Source organism: Xylaria bambusicola (assembly GCF_022495145.1).
Source record: "Xylaria bambusicola strain CBS 139988 unplaced genomic scaffold F5B22scaffold_100, whole genome shotgun sequence".
Lineage (NCBI taxonomy): Eukaryota > Fungi > Ascomycota > Sordariomycetes > Xylariales > Xylariaceae > Xylaria > Xylaria bambusicola.
Window position 1 is genome coordinate 59580 of NW_025953653.1, and position 19123 is coordinate 78702.

The 19123-nt window shown below is 35.1% G+C and overlaps 3 protein-coding genes across 3 annotated transcripts; 2 read left to right on the forward strand and 1 right to left on the reverse strand.

The window, feature by feature from the left end:
• Positions 1-715: 715 nt before the first annotated feature.
• F5B22DRAFT_652623 (uncharacterized protein) lies at positions 716-1516 on the reverse strand (the record flags this gene model as incomplete). Its single annotated transcript, XM_047979635.1, has 3 exons — positions 716-783; positions 854-1070; positions 1214-1516. 3 exons carry the CDS (start codon positions 1514-1516, stop codon positions 716-718), a joined length of 588 nt encoding a protein of 195 aa, XP_047824791.1.
• Positions 1517-4515: 2999 nt separating this feature from the next.
• On the forward strand, positions 4516-4778 carry F5B22DRAFT_652624 (uncharacterized protein; the record flags this gene model as incomplete). The annotated part of the gene is made up of 2 exons (XM_047979636.1): positions 4516-4609; positions 4663-4778. 2 exons carry the CDS (start codon positions 4516-4518, stop codon positions 4776-4778), a joined length of 210 nt encoding a protein of 69 aa, XP_047824792.1.
• Positions 4779-7121: 2343 nt separating this feature from the next.
• Positions 7122-9447, forward strand: F5B22DRAFT_631512 (uncharacterized protein). The gene is made up of 6 exons (XM_047976622.1): positions 7122-7246; positions 7340-7519; positions 7571-7895; positions 7972-8133; positions 8191-8371; positions 8437-9447. The coding sequence occupies exons 3-6, from the start codon at positions 7788-7790 to the stop codon at positions 8847-8849; spliced, it is 864 nt and encodes a 287-aa protein (XP_047824793.1). The 5' UTR covers positions 7122-7246; positions 7340-7519; positions 7571-7787; the 3' UTR covers positions 8850-9447.
• Positions 9448-19123: the final 9676 nt, after the last annotated feature.

Consider the following 19123-nt stretch of genomic DNA (forward strand, 5'->3'; position numbering starts at 1 on the left):
GCATACCGCTTCGACATTACTTCATATCTACATCCTACGCAATTGGCGGATCATCGTGAACTTGAGTTGCAGATGCCATTGCGATCTAATCCGTTCCAAGCCACAGCTGCAGGCGTTCTTTCCGGTTCTGGTGCAGTACATTTTGGACGCAATGCGAGCCAAGGACGCTCCCCTCTCCCCTCTCAATATGCATATACCTAGTAGCATATGCACGCTTAATTAGTACAGAAAAAAGTCCCTAAACGGACTCTGGTTTCTTATTGCTCGAGGAGGATTCTTACAGTGTCTAAGTATGTATTGCAAAGGATTACGACGATCGGATCAATGGAGGCGACGAGATCAGAGGCCGATCTTGGAAGTAGCTGGGAATCTCTACCTGTTAAGCCTGTTCATCTAGTTCGCTGGCAGTAAATCGTAAATTTCGTTTACTGTGGCGTGCGTCAACGTTCACAATTGCAATATGGATGGAATATTTTGAACGTTCCTCTTATCATCAAATGTGGCAATCTTCGTTCAAAAGAAATCGAATATATCTTAGTCTAGTAGTCACCCATAGATTTGAGCTTATCTAGGTATATACGTATCTCACTGAACAACTACGACACTGAGGTCTCCGGGATCGTCAAGAGCATGGCTGCTGTTACCGAATTATCCGCCACGGCCCATTAGGATCGCTACCGGTATGTCCAATGTGCGTCAATTAGCACCGTGTTCATCAAGTGAACGTAGCGTTGTGTACGACGACGAGGGTAACATGAGTCCAAGGGCGGTTGGGGTCGTTGACTATGGCACTTGTTAGCGACTGTACGTATCGTGAATAGATATAAGGTGTAGGCATCGATATTTCACTTACCCGAAGTGCCCGGTCCCTTCCATCGGAAATCATACATGCCATTGAAAGGGCGCACACCCATGAGGCCGCCAAGCTCCTCAGTGCCGCGAGACTTGAACTTGAGTTCGACCTGTAGCGCATCCGTGTCCGGGTTACAGCCGTATACGACGTCCCAGACGGCGCGAGGGTCTCCACGCTCCGTCATGAACATCTTAGTAGTATTGTCCAAGGGCTCGTACTGTAGGTGGTGACAGGTCAGCGAGTTGGGTTACATTTGCAGTCAAGTTGTGCTACACAGGCGGCGTGCAGTATCGCTTCTGGCACGGCATAATATTTGCAACGATTTGCGCCTTTGTACGACACCAGTCATGCATAACATACCTCCCCATTAATAACGGCCCGTCGCGGCGGGTTCCAGAAGGCACTGGATAGGGTGATGACGCCGTCGATGAGCTGTAGCTCGTTCGTCGAGTTACCGGATGGACTGACGAAGAGGTGCTGGTCGCCACCACCCCAGTCCCAGATGTTTAGGAAGTGATTGTGGACGTCTGGGTTGGAGGCATTCTGTAGCTTGAGCGCGAAGGGCTCTGTGATGTTGTTGGACAGCGCCGGGCCTCCCGGAATTGTGCACGCCGAGACGGCGGCAGCGGCCGAGGTCAACAAGAAGGCAAGAGTTTGCTGCATTTTAGAGTAATGATGTTTACTCAAGTTGGATGGAGAGGATGTGGATGTCATGAGCACCACCTCCTCTTCTCTTCCGCAGCAGACCCGGGGATCGACATATTTAAGCTCGTTCGCAATACGGGTACTATCAAGTATCGTGTCTGCGGTAAGACCCGGCCATTGTGACGTTAACCCCAATTGTCTCGATAGCTGATGGAGCTGAGGTCAACGACCTGCAGGACAGGGTGGCGCCAAGCAATTTTACGAGGATCACCACAGCTGATTTGCATATTTTATTGCAGTCTAGAAGGCCCGCGCGAGGGAGTTTTAGGAAGGCAATCTCCTTCAAGCGCATTCAATCTTTGTCGGTTTCGGTCGTCCAACGGTCAAATAGACGATAATTTGGGTCAATGATGCGACATTTGATGGAGAAAGCGTAGCTGAGAAAGCATCCTCACAGGCGCACCGCACACCGCAAACTGTCAGACCCAAGCCAAGACCTGTTGGGCTGGGGAAAGTTCGTGCAGGAAAATTCATCAGGCCAGAGTTGTCATTGGACGTGACCCTGAGGATCCCGTAAGCTCAACATGCAGGGCAACGCCTTTTTGAATAGCGTCAGCTCGGCAGCTATCGTACCTGGAGCCGGAGCGTCCTAGGGCTAATAACTGCCTAGGTAGAGTACCTCTTGGAAATTGCCGAGTCAGAATGGTCCCGGTGTCCGAACTGAAAAACACTCCCGCGCCATTTCTGAAGCCGCAGCTCTCGGGTGAACGAAGATTAGGCTGCTGAGATTGCGCGCGGTCTCGATCCTCGATTGTGTAGTCGAAAGGCGATCTCGGCGGCTGAAGATGCAACGCAAGATTAGGGTGCCTCCCATTTACTCACTCTGTGAGTTCGTTTGCCATTAGTCTTATATTTGGCCATCATAGCTCGCTGGTACGTACTTCAGATTATGTTTCATCGGTGACGGATTCACATCGTCATTTTTCATGCGGCCCCTTTCTCTTATGGAAGCTATTAGCGATCAATTGCTTTCAGATCCTGTATCTAGCCTCTCACCAAGTTGTGCATAAGCATCTTGAAATCAGTGGTCTTCTCAATGAGAAGCTCAGCACAGGTGATGTCATCCGCGTTCCTGTCATCACTAGGGGGAGGGTGTGACTTAGGTATTCACTGCATACCGGCCCATAATTATTCGTATTTATATGTAATCGGCAGCATGTCCTTTCGCTGCTGTAGTTCTTACTCCTGTTGTTCTTCTCTTCTCTTGGGCCAGCATCTGGGTCATCGAGGATAGCCCAATCTATTGGGCACGATGACTTGTATTATGAGCCCATTTCTGCCAATCATTTATCCCCGGGACTTCCCTGTATAGATCCTTCAAAAGCTTGTGAGTAGCTCTTGGGGTAATCCTTTTGGTCATGGTTGCTTTCGGGGTACCATGGCGCTTTGGGGTTAGGCCAGGGTCATGTCTTCATAAGTTCTCTTCGCGTTTCAATAATTACAAGATTGCTTGAACTGCCATCACTGACATAGACTGTTGTAGTGAAGTGTCCTGGGAGTGTCGTGCTGTATAAACCGGGGGTGTTGGTGGTATCTCTGAAGACACTCTATTCCCATCACATTGTAGCATTCGACATAGGGCCTGATATCCGGCGTCTTCCTGGGTGTGCCTCCCGGCCTGATGCACTACGGCATCGAATCATCATGCCAGAATTATAAAATTCGGTCGTGTCCACTAATCAAGCAAGCCGATGTAGGGTTAGGTCAATGTCGGCTCCGGGAAGAAGCCAGGTTGTTGGCTTTGTGCAGGATTGCCCAGATTGACAAACAAGCCAGTCACCTCGGTAATCGAGATCATCGTAGGGCAATATCCCAACGCCAAATAGGTATCCCTGGTACCGTTGCCCTTGGAGCCGCTGCTCGGGTGGCAGATGCGAAAGCACAGGCCCGATACATGATGGTGACACTACCGGATGCTGCCCCTGAAACGGATCAACCCAATAGCAGGAAGGATACACTGTAAACGAATGTGAGTAAAGGCATGCTTCCATTTACGTCTGTGTCCGCAGTTGCATCTGATAGCTAGTATTCGCCATGCCAGGGTATGTGCCAAAAATTAAGTGGACAAAGGGTTGAGGGGGGGTTGCTTCTTGTCTTTTTACTTATATTCGAGTACTACAACTGATAGACCAAGCTTTACGCCAGTACCGGATTCACTGCATCCCATACACCACGAAGCCTTTCTCTCTCGTTGCATTCAATCAGCAGCTAGTGAGGCATGTCCAATCATATGCCCCAACTGCGTCTCGGACCACGACCGCACAGTAGCGCGGTAGGTCGACGGTCTGGGCTACGGGGCAGACCTGTGTTAATGACGATTCCGAGATAGCCGAGGCATGCGCCCCTGGCGCCCTCAGCCATAGTCATCGGCTCGATGGGTACGAAATGCCGCGCATAAGCATGTTATTTGCCGCCAAGATTTTCCCTGATATCTGTCAAATTCGGCTATGCGAGTAGTTGCAACCCTTCGGTGATCGAGCATTTACGATGGGACATTAGATTGGCGCTAGGCAATAGTAGCATTCCAGCGTGCTAGAGCGAGGGGAATGGGTATAAGGGGCTTCTCATATCTAGGCCGCTTATGCCGTGGTTGTGAACCACTCCATTAGCACCAACACTCGCTTCTCTTCGCCTACACTCAAGACTGGAGCTCTCCAAACGGGTTGACCATCAATTTTCTAGCCCTATGGTCTAGCTGTCGGATTGCCATTGCGAGGAGCCGAAACCCGTCTCATCACCACCCGATTACTTCCAGCATCAAGAAGACGAAGGCATTGGGTGCCAATATGAGGCAGGCAGCTGCGTTCTTGTTGGGATCAAGAGCGCGAAATGATCATAGAAAAAGTCTGAACATCGCAGCAAAAACTTTTCCCGGCTAGGACCGCAACTCCCCAGAACTTTGATTAAACTAGGTCTTTAAGCTTTATTAAAGAGCTTCAAAACTATTTCGTTATAATATGGATGCCCTACGACAGAGAATCGCTGTTATCGACAGCATGATCATCGTAGCCCGTCAGTGGCTACGTGAAGCTCCGACTAGACAAGATGCGGGTAAGTACATCCATAAACAAGCAAAACTTTCACTTACTGACACCGCAGTTCAGAGCAGAGAAGGGCTGATTTGGATCGGCTTGAGGCCGATCTAGTAGCCCAGCAGGCGAGGCTTAATGCCTTAATGTTAGCAGAGCAGATTAGAGTGAGGACTCAGGCTGGGTCATAGGAGCAATTTTCTGAACAGGGACATGGTGTGGACGGGGAGATGGGGAGTATACGGCAAAATATCCCGTCCATGTAATAAATATGGAAAAGTAGAGGGAGAGTTGATGAAAGGTTTTCTTTCACCTTCGGTTCACTCAGCTTCAGTCTTTTATGTTGTGTGTTCGCCAGGGAACGACTACAGTTCACTCTATCCTTACAATATACTATCTCCTTATGTTCAATTCAGAGCACGCTATAGACAAATTGTGTGAACAGGAGTCGATCGCCGTAGTATGATAGACGGTATGCCCTGCAGGCGCCACCCTTGCAGATACCGGCATATGCAGCGCACTGTCTCATTCTCAGTAACCTGACTGGCCATCGACGCCATTCATGCGAAGGTGGAGACATTGTTACCAAATCCAGAGAGTGAATGGTACTGGTTTATTCCTGGTAAAGCAATGCGCCGATTAGTCATCCAGGAGAACATGAGGAGGAGGTAGATAATTGCCTCGCTAAACAGGCTATTCCCAAGGCAGTCATGAATAACGTGTTGGCCACGAGTGATAGGAAACTGTCACACAAGGCAGAGGATGAAGATTCAGGTTTGAAGATGGGAGTCGCCTTATCCAGACTCGACGTTTAAAGAGATCGTCTCTTGGCGTCGCGTATCCTAACAGCAAAAGTTCTCTGTTTCACTGGCTGGAGCGACTACATAGTATGCAGATGCACGTCGCTATCAGTGCAATCAATAGATTACGACCTGGTTGTCTTGGCCTGGATCAAGATATATATGAAGTGCCGCTCAACCCCACAAGTCACGATGCTTCCCGGATCTGCTCCATACTCCTGCAAGTATTGCCGCACGTAACGTGACTGATAACCCCCCTCACTACTCCACAGTCTTAACCCAACCGCTCCCCATGCATCCTGCTACGCTGCACGCTGTGGCTTAAGTAGGTTGACAGCGATATGAAGAACGCGCGTCAATAACGCGAGTCGCGGCGGCCAAGCTATTTGTAATGGTGATAGTGAAAGAATCAACAGGGCCGCTCGCAACTAAGGTTTTAGGATAAGTATGACTACATAATGTTTCTATGGGATTCCGCTCTACAGGTAGAGTTTGGAGCTCCAGCTGCTCTTCAGCGTCCCGTACCGAAATACTCCGCATCACTGAACGGATCACGATAATCGAACCTAGAATGAAACTTAAGAGGGGTTTAATTCAGCAAAATTGGCAGAATGATCCTATAGTATCTAAGAAATGCATCGTCCTACTTCTCGAGGGACTCGAAAAACGAACAAGTACTGATAAGAGTGATATGATATCTTAGGGAAACACCATGGAGACAGTTCCGCAACTTATAATATGGGGTCTCACTTACCATTGATACATAAAGCTTCTATAGCTATACTCCTGACACGTTCAGCCTTTTATCCAATACGAAAGAGATAAGCACTGCTTTATCAAGGAACCATGGATGGCAGCAAAGCAATCACCATAATTACTGACACATGCCATATTCAACACAGACAGATGCAAAGAGCAGGCTCTGTATGGTTAGGGGCACAACCGACGTGGCAATAAAAAAGCGGCTAAAATCTGTTGTGGCGATGAGTGTCACGCGGTATTCAGATTGTCGTCGTCGTGACGGCGATTCCTAGCCATTCGCATCAGCCAACGTCTACTTGTGTCAGCATCGTGGTCACGGCGGATATTTCAGCTGTGCCCTCTGTCACAAAAGACTTTGATTGTTGGGTTGTACCGCATCATTTTGCAAGCGATGGCAATATAGATCACGCTTGTTATAGGAGCAGCAACTATTAGCCCCTTGGCAATACGAGGTATTATTGTTTCGAATCAAGACGCAGCAAGGATTATGACTTCATAGCCCTGACATCGCGATACAGGTCATAATCATAGGTTACTTGGACAGAACGTCTCTGGTAATCGCGTAGTCTTAAGTCATTCCGATTCTCCTATTGATAAGCGTAGAGTATCTCAAGATCCATGAGGCGTAATGTACTGCAATACAGCGAAGGAAGCAGTAACAGACCATGCTGTATGTTGAATGCCACGCCAGTGACGCCACTGATGTATTCAAGCATGGTAAGCGATTAGCCATAAGCATCATTGCCAACAACACCCCGGTCTGTTGGGAGTATGGGACCTTTTAACTTGCAACTCGAATATTATCAGCTGGCGGGGTAAACGACCCCTCCCCCCTCCGTCGTGATCACGACAGATGAAATCTCTGACATGCCCTCACTTACAACACGTCAACAAACAAAGCATACACTAAGCTAATAATGTCCCACCCTTTACCCCTGAAGTTTCATTCTTCCTAGGTGGATGACAAGAGGCAGCAAGCAGTCGAGGAACCATGTGAGTTGAATTCCAGCATCTCTAACACAGGGAGTCGAGTTTGGTTTGCTCAGCTAAGCAAGGTCCCAACAAACCCTTTGTTTCTTCTTTTCCCGATACCCCAGGTAGAGATTCTTGCTCTCGCACCTCCTCTCCTTTCGCGTAATGCGCATGGGGGAAGTGACAAAGCGTACCATTTCTAATCATATACTCTTTAGAAAGGTTCTGGGCGCGATTCTTCCTCGAGTTCCTACCATCTTCAGCGCTGGGGTGGAGAAACAAGCCGCGAAGAGCCTTGGAAAGGAGGAGAAACGAAAGAAGGCTGCATCAACCGAGCGAAGACGAGGATAAATAACTTCGATAAGAGGTGGGATCAATCTCGTTGGCGGTGGAACTGTGTGAGTTTCTTACTCAATCAAGTAGTGGGCGAAAACTAACAACGTTGGAAGTGTTCGTGCTCTTTTGGCAACAACTCTTACACATACGATTTATCTTGTCCCGGGTGTTGCCATATACGCTGCAGTAACTGTTTGGTTCAGGAAGTTTCATAAAGACACTGCACCCAAATACTGCATTCGTTCGATTCTTACCTACCTATTCCGTCTATACTCGTTAGCATCTATTGCTTGAACGTCCTGGTAAACTGCAACTCGAATCTAGCTCGAAATGCCGGATCCTACCTATAAAGATGGAGGGATGCGGGGAGATGCGCTGCAATGTCCTTGGTCGAATTGCTTCCCCCAGCTCTATAAACACTCAAAAAATCCCTGTACTGCAAGTGCTTTATTTTACTTATGATCCCTACCTTTAGACGGCACGATCTCCCCTGTCTAACATTCTACCCTTGTAGTTGACCCCGTTTGCCGATTTTCGAGAGGTAACCGACCACATTTGGAAGTACCACTCCTTTCTTCTCTCCTGCGGTCACTGCGACCACCGATTCCCAAGCGCCAAGAGGGGAGAAAGTCATCGCTCAGACTTGGAAAAGATCAAAAAACGTCACTGGGATAATGTAACGAATTCACGTCCCCGAAGCTGCACACGCTGAACTTCGACTTACGCGAAATAGGGTTGTAAAAAGACGATGTCCGATCCGGATCATTCCTTGAAGACGATGACCGACGAACAAGACAGGATACTAAAGAGCTGGAAAGGGACAAATACCAAGGACCAGGCCTCCGTGAAGCCGAATTATGAGTCTCTCTGCCGTTCTCTGTTCGGTGATGGTGTACATGTACCCTGGGTCAATAGTAAGTCAAACTGAGATACCAATTGCATACCGGACAGCTCAAGGCTAACTCAACGACTCGAGCAGAGTATCACTACTTCATACCTGAATACATGGTAAACCAGGAGTCTGCGAGACTAGGCGAGGAGAACCTACATTATATCCGGCAGCGCAAGGCGGCGAAGCAACTAAGCTTAGGCACATATGGTCTACAGAACATGCAGAATACGATCAACCCGCTTGTCCTCGACGAATATCCTCAACCCAAGGACTGGGTGCTGCCTGTCCACAATGCAGACCAAGATTCCGCCTACGGATCCGGGGGCACTGGAGAGTCGTCCGCACAGCAGAATTCTGGAGGTGTCTCGAGCTATATGAACCCGGACCTGGATTGGCACTTCTCGACTATCAGGTTCTCCCAAGACACCCTCGATCAGCGACCCTCTTCGATAGTTGTCGAGAGCTGGGAACTAGGGAACCCTGACCTACCATCTGAATAGTCGTAGAGATCATTATGTTCCATTATCTGGAATACAAGGAGCGCGAGAACATTTCTTGTTACTCGCATTGACCATTGAGACGAGTAACGAAGTACCGAAGCAGCAACGTCACAATCAGCGTTTATGTCATACATAGGAGCATAAGGTCCCAAGTTTCTCCAAGGGACATGGATTCATTAGTGATACTCACAACAGGAGGGAATCATGCATTTTCAGGACTCCCAATGGAAGATTTAATGTTTTTAAGGCACCAGTAGTACATATTTCCTAATCCTATTCTTCGCATCGGATATAGCTTGTATCCGACGTCCGCTCAAGCGCTTTGGGTTCTTGATAGATGTGCTTGATGTCAGTCAGGTTGTTTACCTAATACCTAATTAGGTAATTCACCTGCAGGGTATTAGTCATCTGGGTACGAGTCATAGGTTCGAACCTTACAGTGGGTTCGATAGGGAACCCTTCAGGGCACCCTACAGGGCAGCGGCTAGGTCTATATATAGCGGGTTATCCCCGCGGTTAGGAAGACCATATTCTGTATTCCTATTTATATAACTCTCCTTCCATATTGGATAATTAAATAACTTATCCATTTACCCCACTTATTAATCATCTTTTAAACTGCTTATTAAGATATATATAATTACTTAAGCTGACCTGAATAGCCTTCAAGAGGTTATAAGCCCGGTATAATTACGTATATATTCACCGGAAACGAAGACCCCTTTCAACCCTTTCGAACTACCCTTTTAAGACCCCTAAGCCACCTTTTACAACCCCTATCGAGTCAACTAAGCTACGATCAAGTTAACTAAGCCATATTCAAGCTATAACCAAAACGTTTTCAATTGAAATCGCAAAACCTTTACTTTTTCTACAAGAAAGCGACACTTTCCTACCCCCTTACCCCTATAAACCCATATATCTAAGCATACTATACGTTATATAAGGATAAATATATTTTAATTAAATATTTATAAAGTAATAAAGCTTATAGATTCTATTAATTACCCTATTTGGAGAATAAAAATAAAGGCAACCTTAAAAAAGAATAATTACTACTTTATTATTATAAATAGGAATATTAACCTATATAAAAAAGAAAAAGTATTTAATATTATTTAATTACTATATAATAATACCCCTTTTATACATTTATATAGCGTTAATAACCTAATTAAAGTATAAAATAAATTGGAAAATCTTTATAACTTAAAAAGCTTTATAACTAAATTCCTTACCCTTAAAGAACTATTTAATACTTCTTTATTTTACTTTACTTTTATAAAAACGTACTTAAATAAAGTTAAAGAATTAAATAATAATTTAATTTAAAAGGGTATTAAATTATTTAAAAAGGTTATAATATTTTAGGTATTATATTATTTAAATAGTAATTATAAAGGATTAATCGATAATATTACTTAAAACCTATAAAAGGACCTTAATATTTATACCTTTAATATACTTTTTTTAGTATTAATTAATACATTTAAATTAAAAAATTATAATAATAAAGCTATAAATATAATAAATAAGGCTAAAAACGTTAGAAAAGTAAATAAAAATAAATAATATTAATATTATAAGTTTAAAGGTTATATTAAAAAGAAATGCTATTTTTTATATTTAAATAAAATGTTAAAAATTTAAAAAAATAAATAGAAAATAAAAAAAAAGAAGGATAATATTAAGTTTAAATGGGAAGAACATAAATAAAAGTAGTTAGCCTTAATTATTACATTAAAGAAGCAGAATAAATAGTTAAAAAAATTAAAAAATTTTAAAAAAGTTAACCAAACTAAAGACCTTATAGATTTAAATAATATATTTAACAATAAAGATATAACTATTAAGGATATTAACTTTAACCTTTAGGTTAAAACCCTAATAGGTAAATTAGATTATAAAAATAAAAAAAAAGGGATATAAAGGTAAATAACCCCCCTATACCTTTTATAAATTTTATAATTAATAACCTTAAAATAAATAATTTAAATAAAGGAATTAATAAGGATATTTACTTTAATAATCAATTTATTAATATAATTAAAAGAAAAACTAATTGAAAATTAAATAAAAATTTAAAAACTTATAAAAAATCGAATTTTTATAATAAAATAATTCCATTTAAAATAAATAATACTATTATAATTTATATAATTTATAATAAGGATATTCTTTATAATTATAAATTAATTAATAGGTTTATTAAATAAGGAAAAGTTAAAACTATACGTATAATTAAAATAGATAAATTAAAAGGTTATGTTTAAAATATTAAAAAATCCTTTAAATTCTATAAGGTTTATTATATTCCCTAATTAAAAATAAATCTAATAAGCATAAAAAGATTTAATTATATTATTATTATTATCAATAATTTAATAATTAAAATAATAAATAAAAGAAATAACAAATTATTAATTTAAAAAAAGGAAAATAAAGGTCTTTTTTATATTAAATTATATACATTTACTAAAATAGTTAATTTAATAGAAAAGGCTACTAATATAACTAATAAAATTATTTAAAATAAACCTATAAGGCTAAAAAAAAAAGTAAATATTTAATTAATAAAAACTCCTTTATTTAATAATAAGTTTTATAAATAGCATATTTATTTAAGCTATATAAATAAAAAGCCTTTATTACGCTTATTAAAAAATTTAAAGATAAAAATATTATATAAAGCTATAAAAGAAGCTTATTTAATTAAATATAAAACCTACCTTTAAGTTAAAATATAAAAAAAGATTTATAAAAAATTTAATAACGAAAATTAATATATAAAGTTAAAATAAATATATAGCAATTTAAATAAACCTTTTCCATTAACCTATAATAAATATTACTATTATATAACCTTTATTAATAAAAAAACTTAATATTTAAAGGTTAAGCTATTAAAAGATAAGGATTTAGCATTCTTTACTTTTAAAAAATATAAAGAATAAATAAAAAATAGTATTAATAATAGTAAAAAAATAAAGAAGTTTTTTTTAAATAATAGTAATAAATTTATAAATAACCGTTTTATAATTTATTTTAAACAATATAGGATAAAATACTTTAAAAGCCTTCTATATAATAAAAAGTATAATAGTCTTATTAAAAGAATAAATCTAACTTTAATAAATAAGGTCAGATCATTATTATATATAGCTAATTTCCCTTTTTATTTTTAGGGGGAAGCTTTATTATAAACTATATATTGTTAAAATTAGCTAGCAACTGCGGGTGCCTTACTGGGTGGCTCAGTTGGTGCCACAGTAGGTGCTATAGTGGGTGCTACAGTGGTGCCACAGTAGGTGCCTCAGTAGGTGCTGCAGCAGTGCCACAAGGGCCGCCACAACAGTGCCATAAGGGCCGCCACAACATTGCTACAGTGGCTGCTACAGCAGTTCCATAGTGGCTGTTACAGCAGAGGCTATAGTGGGTGCCACAGTGCCCATCACACCCCTAGCCAACTTACTAACTGGTGCGTTAACTGCTACGCTAAACCTACCCTAGCAGGTATCGCCCTGCCAAGACCCGCCCTAAAGGGGCCCGCCCTAACTAAGTGGCCCAGCTAACTCGCTAGGGGCACTGGTCACTCCGCTAGCCAATACACTAACTGGATCGCTAACAGCGCTACTAACGCTAGGTTTCAACGCGTAGCTTAGCAGGTATCCTAATAAGCCTAGCGGGTATACTAAGGGTATTAGCCAATTTACTAACGGGATCGCCGACAGCGCTATTAGCGCTAGGTTTCAGCGTACAGCTTAGCGGGTATTCTAGTAGCCTAGCTAACATGCTAAAGCTACTAGCCAATCCACTAAGTGGCATGCTAAAGGGCACTACTGGCATTAGGATTCAACTAATCCTTCAGCTAACGTTATAATAGCTTAACTAAAAGATTGGGCCCACTATAGGCACTATAGCTTAGGTACTATTAACATTAACTATACTATATAGCAGTTTATATAACCACTGGAATTTCCTTACTTAGTTAATAGATTCTTTAAGCAATACACTCCTTTCAGTCCCCTACATTTAGTCCTTATAGTAACCCTATCCACTATAAGGCCCTTGCTTCCAGCACTATAGACCCCGTACCTTCCACTATAACCTCCGCTATCCTTCAACTACAGGGTGAGCCCCTTCTATAGTATTCACTATAGATGCCCTATAAAGGACCGTCTTTTAACATATATTTATATAATATTACTCCTTATATAGCTTTAAAGTTAAAAACCCCTTATAAAGCTTATAATAGAAAAGTACCTAATATAGGAAATTTAAAAGCTTTTAGTTCTTTATATTATTATAACAATAATAAAAAGAAGAATAAGCTATTTTTAAAAGGTAATAAAGCTATATATTTATTTTAATTATATAAAAGTAATATATATAAAGTATATAATATTTTATTAAAAAGACTTAAATAGGTTAAAGATATTTATATATTAGAAAATATATATTTTATTAATTTGAAAAATATCGAATTATTTAACCTATTTTATAAGGAAAATATAAAAAAGATAAATTAAGAAATGGAAGAACAAGATAAAAGGAATAAAAGTAACGCTAATAAACCTATTATTTTCGAAAACTTCTATAAAGAAAAGGAAGAAATCCGTAATATTATAATAATTAATATTAATAACCTATATAATATAAAAGATACTTTATTATTAAATTTCGTAATAATATTAAATAATATTAAAAATTAAAAAGATAATAAAGAAATAAGGAATTTCGTATTAACTATAGCTATAGCTAAACTAAGAAATTAGAAAGAAGCTATAAAATTTAATAATAAAAAGGAATAATATTTAACTTCTTTAATAGAAATAAAAGAACTTTAAAATTAAGGAATTTTTAGTATAATTAATTTACCTAAGGGTAAAAAAGCATTTCTAAGTTATTAGGTTTATAAGGAAAAGGTAATAAATAATCCTAATTTAATAAAGGATAAATATATATTAAATAAAAATAAAAATATTCAATTTAAGGCTTAATATTATATTTAAAGCTTTAATTAAAAACTAGGTATTAATTTCTTAAAAACCTTTTTAACAACCTGTTGCCCAGAATCCTAATATTTGCTATTAATAATAATAATAAATAAAAGCTATATAGTGTGAAGGGAGCTGGGGGGACAGCTGACAGGCAATAACAACAAACCAACAAACCTACACCCTCTTATTAGGAATTATAAAATAATACATGAAAAGCTCTGATCAATAAGTATAAAAGGCAAGGCAATATATATTCTCTAAGGTACGTTATAGGCTGTCTACTAGGTCTCATCTATTTAGCTCGCACCGGGGCAACCTATGTTTTATATATATAAAAGCAACGAAAGAAATCAAAGTAAAGCATCCGCTATATTCTTTCTTCCGTAATATTTATACCCCTATTCCTAGCCCTATTATAATCTTCCCTAATTATTTTCCTATTATCCTTAATAAATAATAACTTTATACTTCCTTTTCCTTACTTATTAGCCTATAATATTCTATAGATTTAATCCTTATCCCTTTATTTTTTAGCTTACCTAATAGTTATATTTAGTTCCATTAATTTAATCCCTCTTTTTTATTTTTTATTTAAGGCCTAACATTACTTTTTATAATTAATACTTTTTCCTATATTTATTCGATTAACTTTATTTATATAGGATTTATAATCTTTCCACCCTTTCCATCTATAAGGTATATTAAGCATTAACCTATATTTAATAATATCGAATAAATTTCCTTTCCAAAATATAGGCGGTATTTATAAACTAAAGGATCGTTAATTAATTAAATATTAAGTATAACTAATACCTAGTCTTAATATTAAATATAGTTTAAATTAAAGGATATCCTTATATATAATACTTTATTTATAACTTAAAGCTAAATAATTATTAAGGCTACTTTAATTATTTAATTAATCGCCTTTAAAAGTATTAAATCTTTAGCTTATTTATAATTTTAATAATCTTTAACTTCCTATTTCTATAAAATAATTTAATACTTTATTAATAAAAGCTTTTAATAAATTATATACTATTCCATTAATATCTATCTAATTGCCTATTAGTTTTTTTATAAATAATAAAGTTTAGGTATACTTAATAATTATTTTTTTAATATTTTAATTTTTTACCGGTAGGTTTATTTTAAATAAAAATCCAATAATAGTTTTAATTAAGTAAAGGAAGGGTAATTTATTATATAAATAATTAATTAAAACTATTATATTAATATCCAGGTTATATAATAGAACTAAAGGCTAGAAAAATAGGGCAATTACCTATAAAATACTTAATACCCTATAGCTCCAAACATTATTTTAAATATATAATAGTAAACTAATTAGTTCTTATAAGCAAGGAATATTACTAAATATCATAATACGCTATATTTTATAAATTATTTCGAATACCTTTTTTTAATAATTAATTATTATATTGCTATATTTAATTATATTTTTAAGGATTATATCAATTATATATATTCGGAACTTTTATTTATTTATAATAATAATATAAAAGTAGTTTTATATAAGGACCTTAAAATTATATAAATACATTTTTCCTAGAATAACCTATATAATTATATATATTTTAATTAAGGATAATATTTATTCTTTAAATTCCATTTATATATTAATTACATTAAAGAACTATTTAAAGCTAGGTTTTTATATAACTTTAAGCTTATTAATAAGGAATATTCGAAGGAAAGCTTTTAATTCCTTTAAATCTACCCATTATTATTATATATATTTTATTAAACCGTTAATTATATTATATCCTATATTATTATTTTCCCATTTATAACTTTCGATTATAAATAATAGGGGCCAATTCTTTATATATAATTAGTTAATCTTTTTAACTTTTATTAAGCATTAAAAAGGTATCTAAATATACTTTATAATATTATATCGGGGAATATTTATATTTTTAAGTTAAAATTTAATATAATAGATTTAATAAATTAATTCCCAAAGGTTTTACCATATATTTAAAGTAAGCTTATTCTATTTAATTAAAGTTACGGCTCCTAGTACTTGGGGCTGGCCGTACAGGTTAATGAGTGGTTCAGGTCAGTGGGTTAGGTTAGTGGGTCAGTTAGTGGTTCAGTTAGTGGTCAGTGCGTACAGCCTTCCGTAGCGTATATAGCCTGACGAAGGTCATGACCTGGCAAGTCATTCCTTACTTCGTCACCATATAATTAATAGTGTGTTTCCAGTATTCACCGACGACATTGTACATTGCGCCCGTTGTGACAATTAACAGCTTAAGCTATATAAAAGGTATTCGAATATTTATATTATAATAAATACCTAAATAAGGTTTATATTTTACGATTAAATTATACTAAATAAAGTTTTAATTAATAACAATAAGCTTTTCCCTTCCTATAAACTTCTTAAAGTTCTTTAATCCTATAAAGATAAATAATATATAAAGCGTATAATAATAATCATATTCCTAACCCAAAGCTTATTAAAATGCCGGAATAATTATTGCTTTAATTAAAGTAATAGCTTTTAATTTTAAGGTTATTAGCTATACTTTTTTTAATATAAAGTAATAAGTTTTAAATAGGAATCCTTAATTATAATATTTATTAAATTAAAAAAGTAAAGGTATTAATTTTTAATATTATATATTATAAATAATTAATAGTTTTTAAATTTAAATTTAAGGATTAATGTATATATATATTTAATTATTATAAAACGGGTAGCTTTAACAATATTGTTTATAAAGAATTTATAAAAGGTAAGAGTTATATTTAAGCTTAATATAAAACTTTTAATAGTTAAAGTATAGGGTATTTTAAGTATAACTTTGGGGCTAAACTAATAAATAATAGTATAAATAATCCTATTAAGTTTAAAAGTAATTAACATTTAATTATTTATATTAAGCTTTTATAATTTATATATAGTAATAATTACTATTAGGGTTATTTTATTAAAGAACTAATAATTAAATATATTTAAGGAAGCTTATTAATCTTTTAAAGTCTTTTTAATTCCTTCCGCATTATTATAACTAATATTTTTATTAATACTTTTTAGGTTATATAGTTTTAAAGGACTTTTAAGAAGGAAGTAAAAGCTTTAGCTTAAGTTATTATATACATTTAATAAAAGGGTATTTAAATCCTTATAGGAATTAGCAATCCATTATATTTCCTTTATAAATAATATATTAATTATTACTTATTACTTCTTTAATAATTAGGTTATTAAAATAAATAAAAGTTAATAGCTATTATAAAGGTAAATATAAAGGTATAACCTTTTATTATTATAAAATATTTATAAGGTATAACGCTTATTAATAATAAAGTATTAATTTATAATAAGGGGGGAAGGGCAAGATAATTAATATAGGGGAATATAATTATAAGTAATAACTTCTTTAATTTATTATATATAAGATTATTATTTAATTTACTTATATATTATTTTTTTTATTTCGTTATTAATATTTAAGTAATAAAGGGTAATTAATATAATAATAATAATGATTTAAATGTTTAGTTTTTAGCCTTATATTAATAGGTATAAGGCTTTCTAATTAAGGTAATTAGCGAAATAAGAGTACAATAAGTACTGGAAGTGTTAGCTTTAAGGGAGGGGGGGGGGCAGTGTTTTTTTTAACAAGTTAACTCCTTCTATTTTGCTAAAGAAGGTATTCATATTGGTAAGTTGCCAATTTTCCTTTAAGTAGGTTAGGTTATTTTTATTAATACTTCCTTTCCTCTTTTCCTTTTTATATCTTTTTATTAACCTTATTTATTAATACCTTCTTCCTTTATTATACCTTATATAACAGTTTATAAGTTTAACAGTTTATTACTTCTTTTATACCTTATTAATCACCTTTTATTATTACTTATTATAGCTACACTAGTTTTTCCTTTATATAGCTATACGTTTTATATTAGTTTTTCTTTATATTAGTTTAAAGTAAATATGTTTAATATAATAGTAAATATATATTTATAGATTTAAACTATCTTTACTTATAATATAAATAGTTAAATTATAAAGATAAAGTAAGCAATAACTATTATTAAGCATAATGCTTTTAAAATACCTTTATTATTAAATAAGATTTATTAATTTAATATTACCTTATATTATGCTTATCTAAAGTATATATTTATATAACTTCCTTTAATTTATCCTTTAATCCCTTTAAACTATTATTATTTACTTAGGGCTTAACGTTTAATTAAGTTATAATCTTTTAATATTCCGCTTTAATTAATTAAAGAAGATTTTAAATTTAAAGTAAGTTATAATATACTTTAACTAATTAAATCTATTTAGTCCGGATTAGGTTAGTTTATTAGAAATGTTAACCGTTCTTTTTTTATATTAAATAGTAGGGCTATTTTTCTAAATTGCTAATTATTTTATATATTTTATTCCTTTAATTTATATAGTATTATTTTAACTTATCTTTACTTTATTTATTTTAAATTTAAAAAGGGATAGGTATTTAACTCTAATTCCTTATATTTAATAAATTTATAAATAGATCGATTAATAAAGCTTCTAATTATATTTAAAAGCTAAAAAGTAATAGCCTTTTATTAAGGAAACGTTTTTTAAAAGTTATTTTATTATTTTATTTAAGTTTTTAATAATTAATATAAATAGGTAATTTATTTCTTTTTATCCCTTTAATTTTAATAGCTTTACTAATATTTAATAGTTTAATCTTTTATATAAGTCCTTAAATATATAGCTATTTAAATCTTAAATAGTATAATTAAAGGTTAATATATATAGTAGATTATTTATTTTAGCTTTTTTAGTGCTTTATAGCCTTTATATCCTAATTACCTTTAAAAATATATTATTATTTATAATAAAGGGCAGTTAATACTACTTTATATTAAATTTTAAAATAGCAGTCCTATAGGTAAATACCTTTTATCTATTTTATTTTATCCTTTTTAAGCTTAAGCTTTTATTATTTAATAGTTAGGTTATTTAAATTTAATTCCTTATTAAGTATATAACGCATCTCCCACTTGACCTGGCCACCCAATTGACCTGGCCACCCCAATAACCTATATAAAACCCCATTATTTTAATCTTTAATAACTTTACAAGTACTAATCGTACGGTTTAATAATTAATACCGTTAAATCTGTTAGTTTAAGGGGAATTTAGAGGTATTTTTTACTATTTTTTATAAAATTTATTAAGCGAGATATTAAGCAATACGCTAAAGGGGCGCTAAGCAAGGATTAATTTAGCGCTTA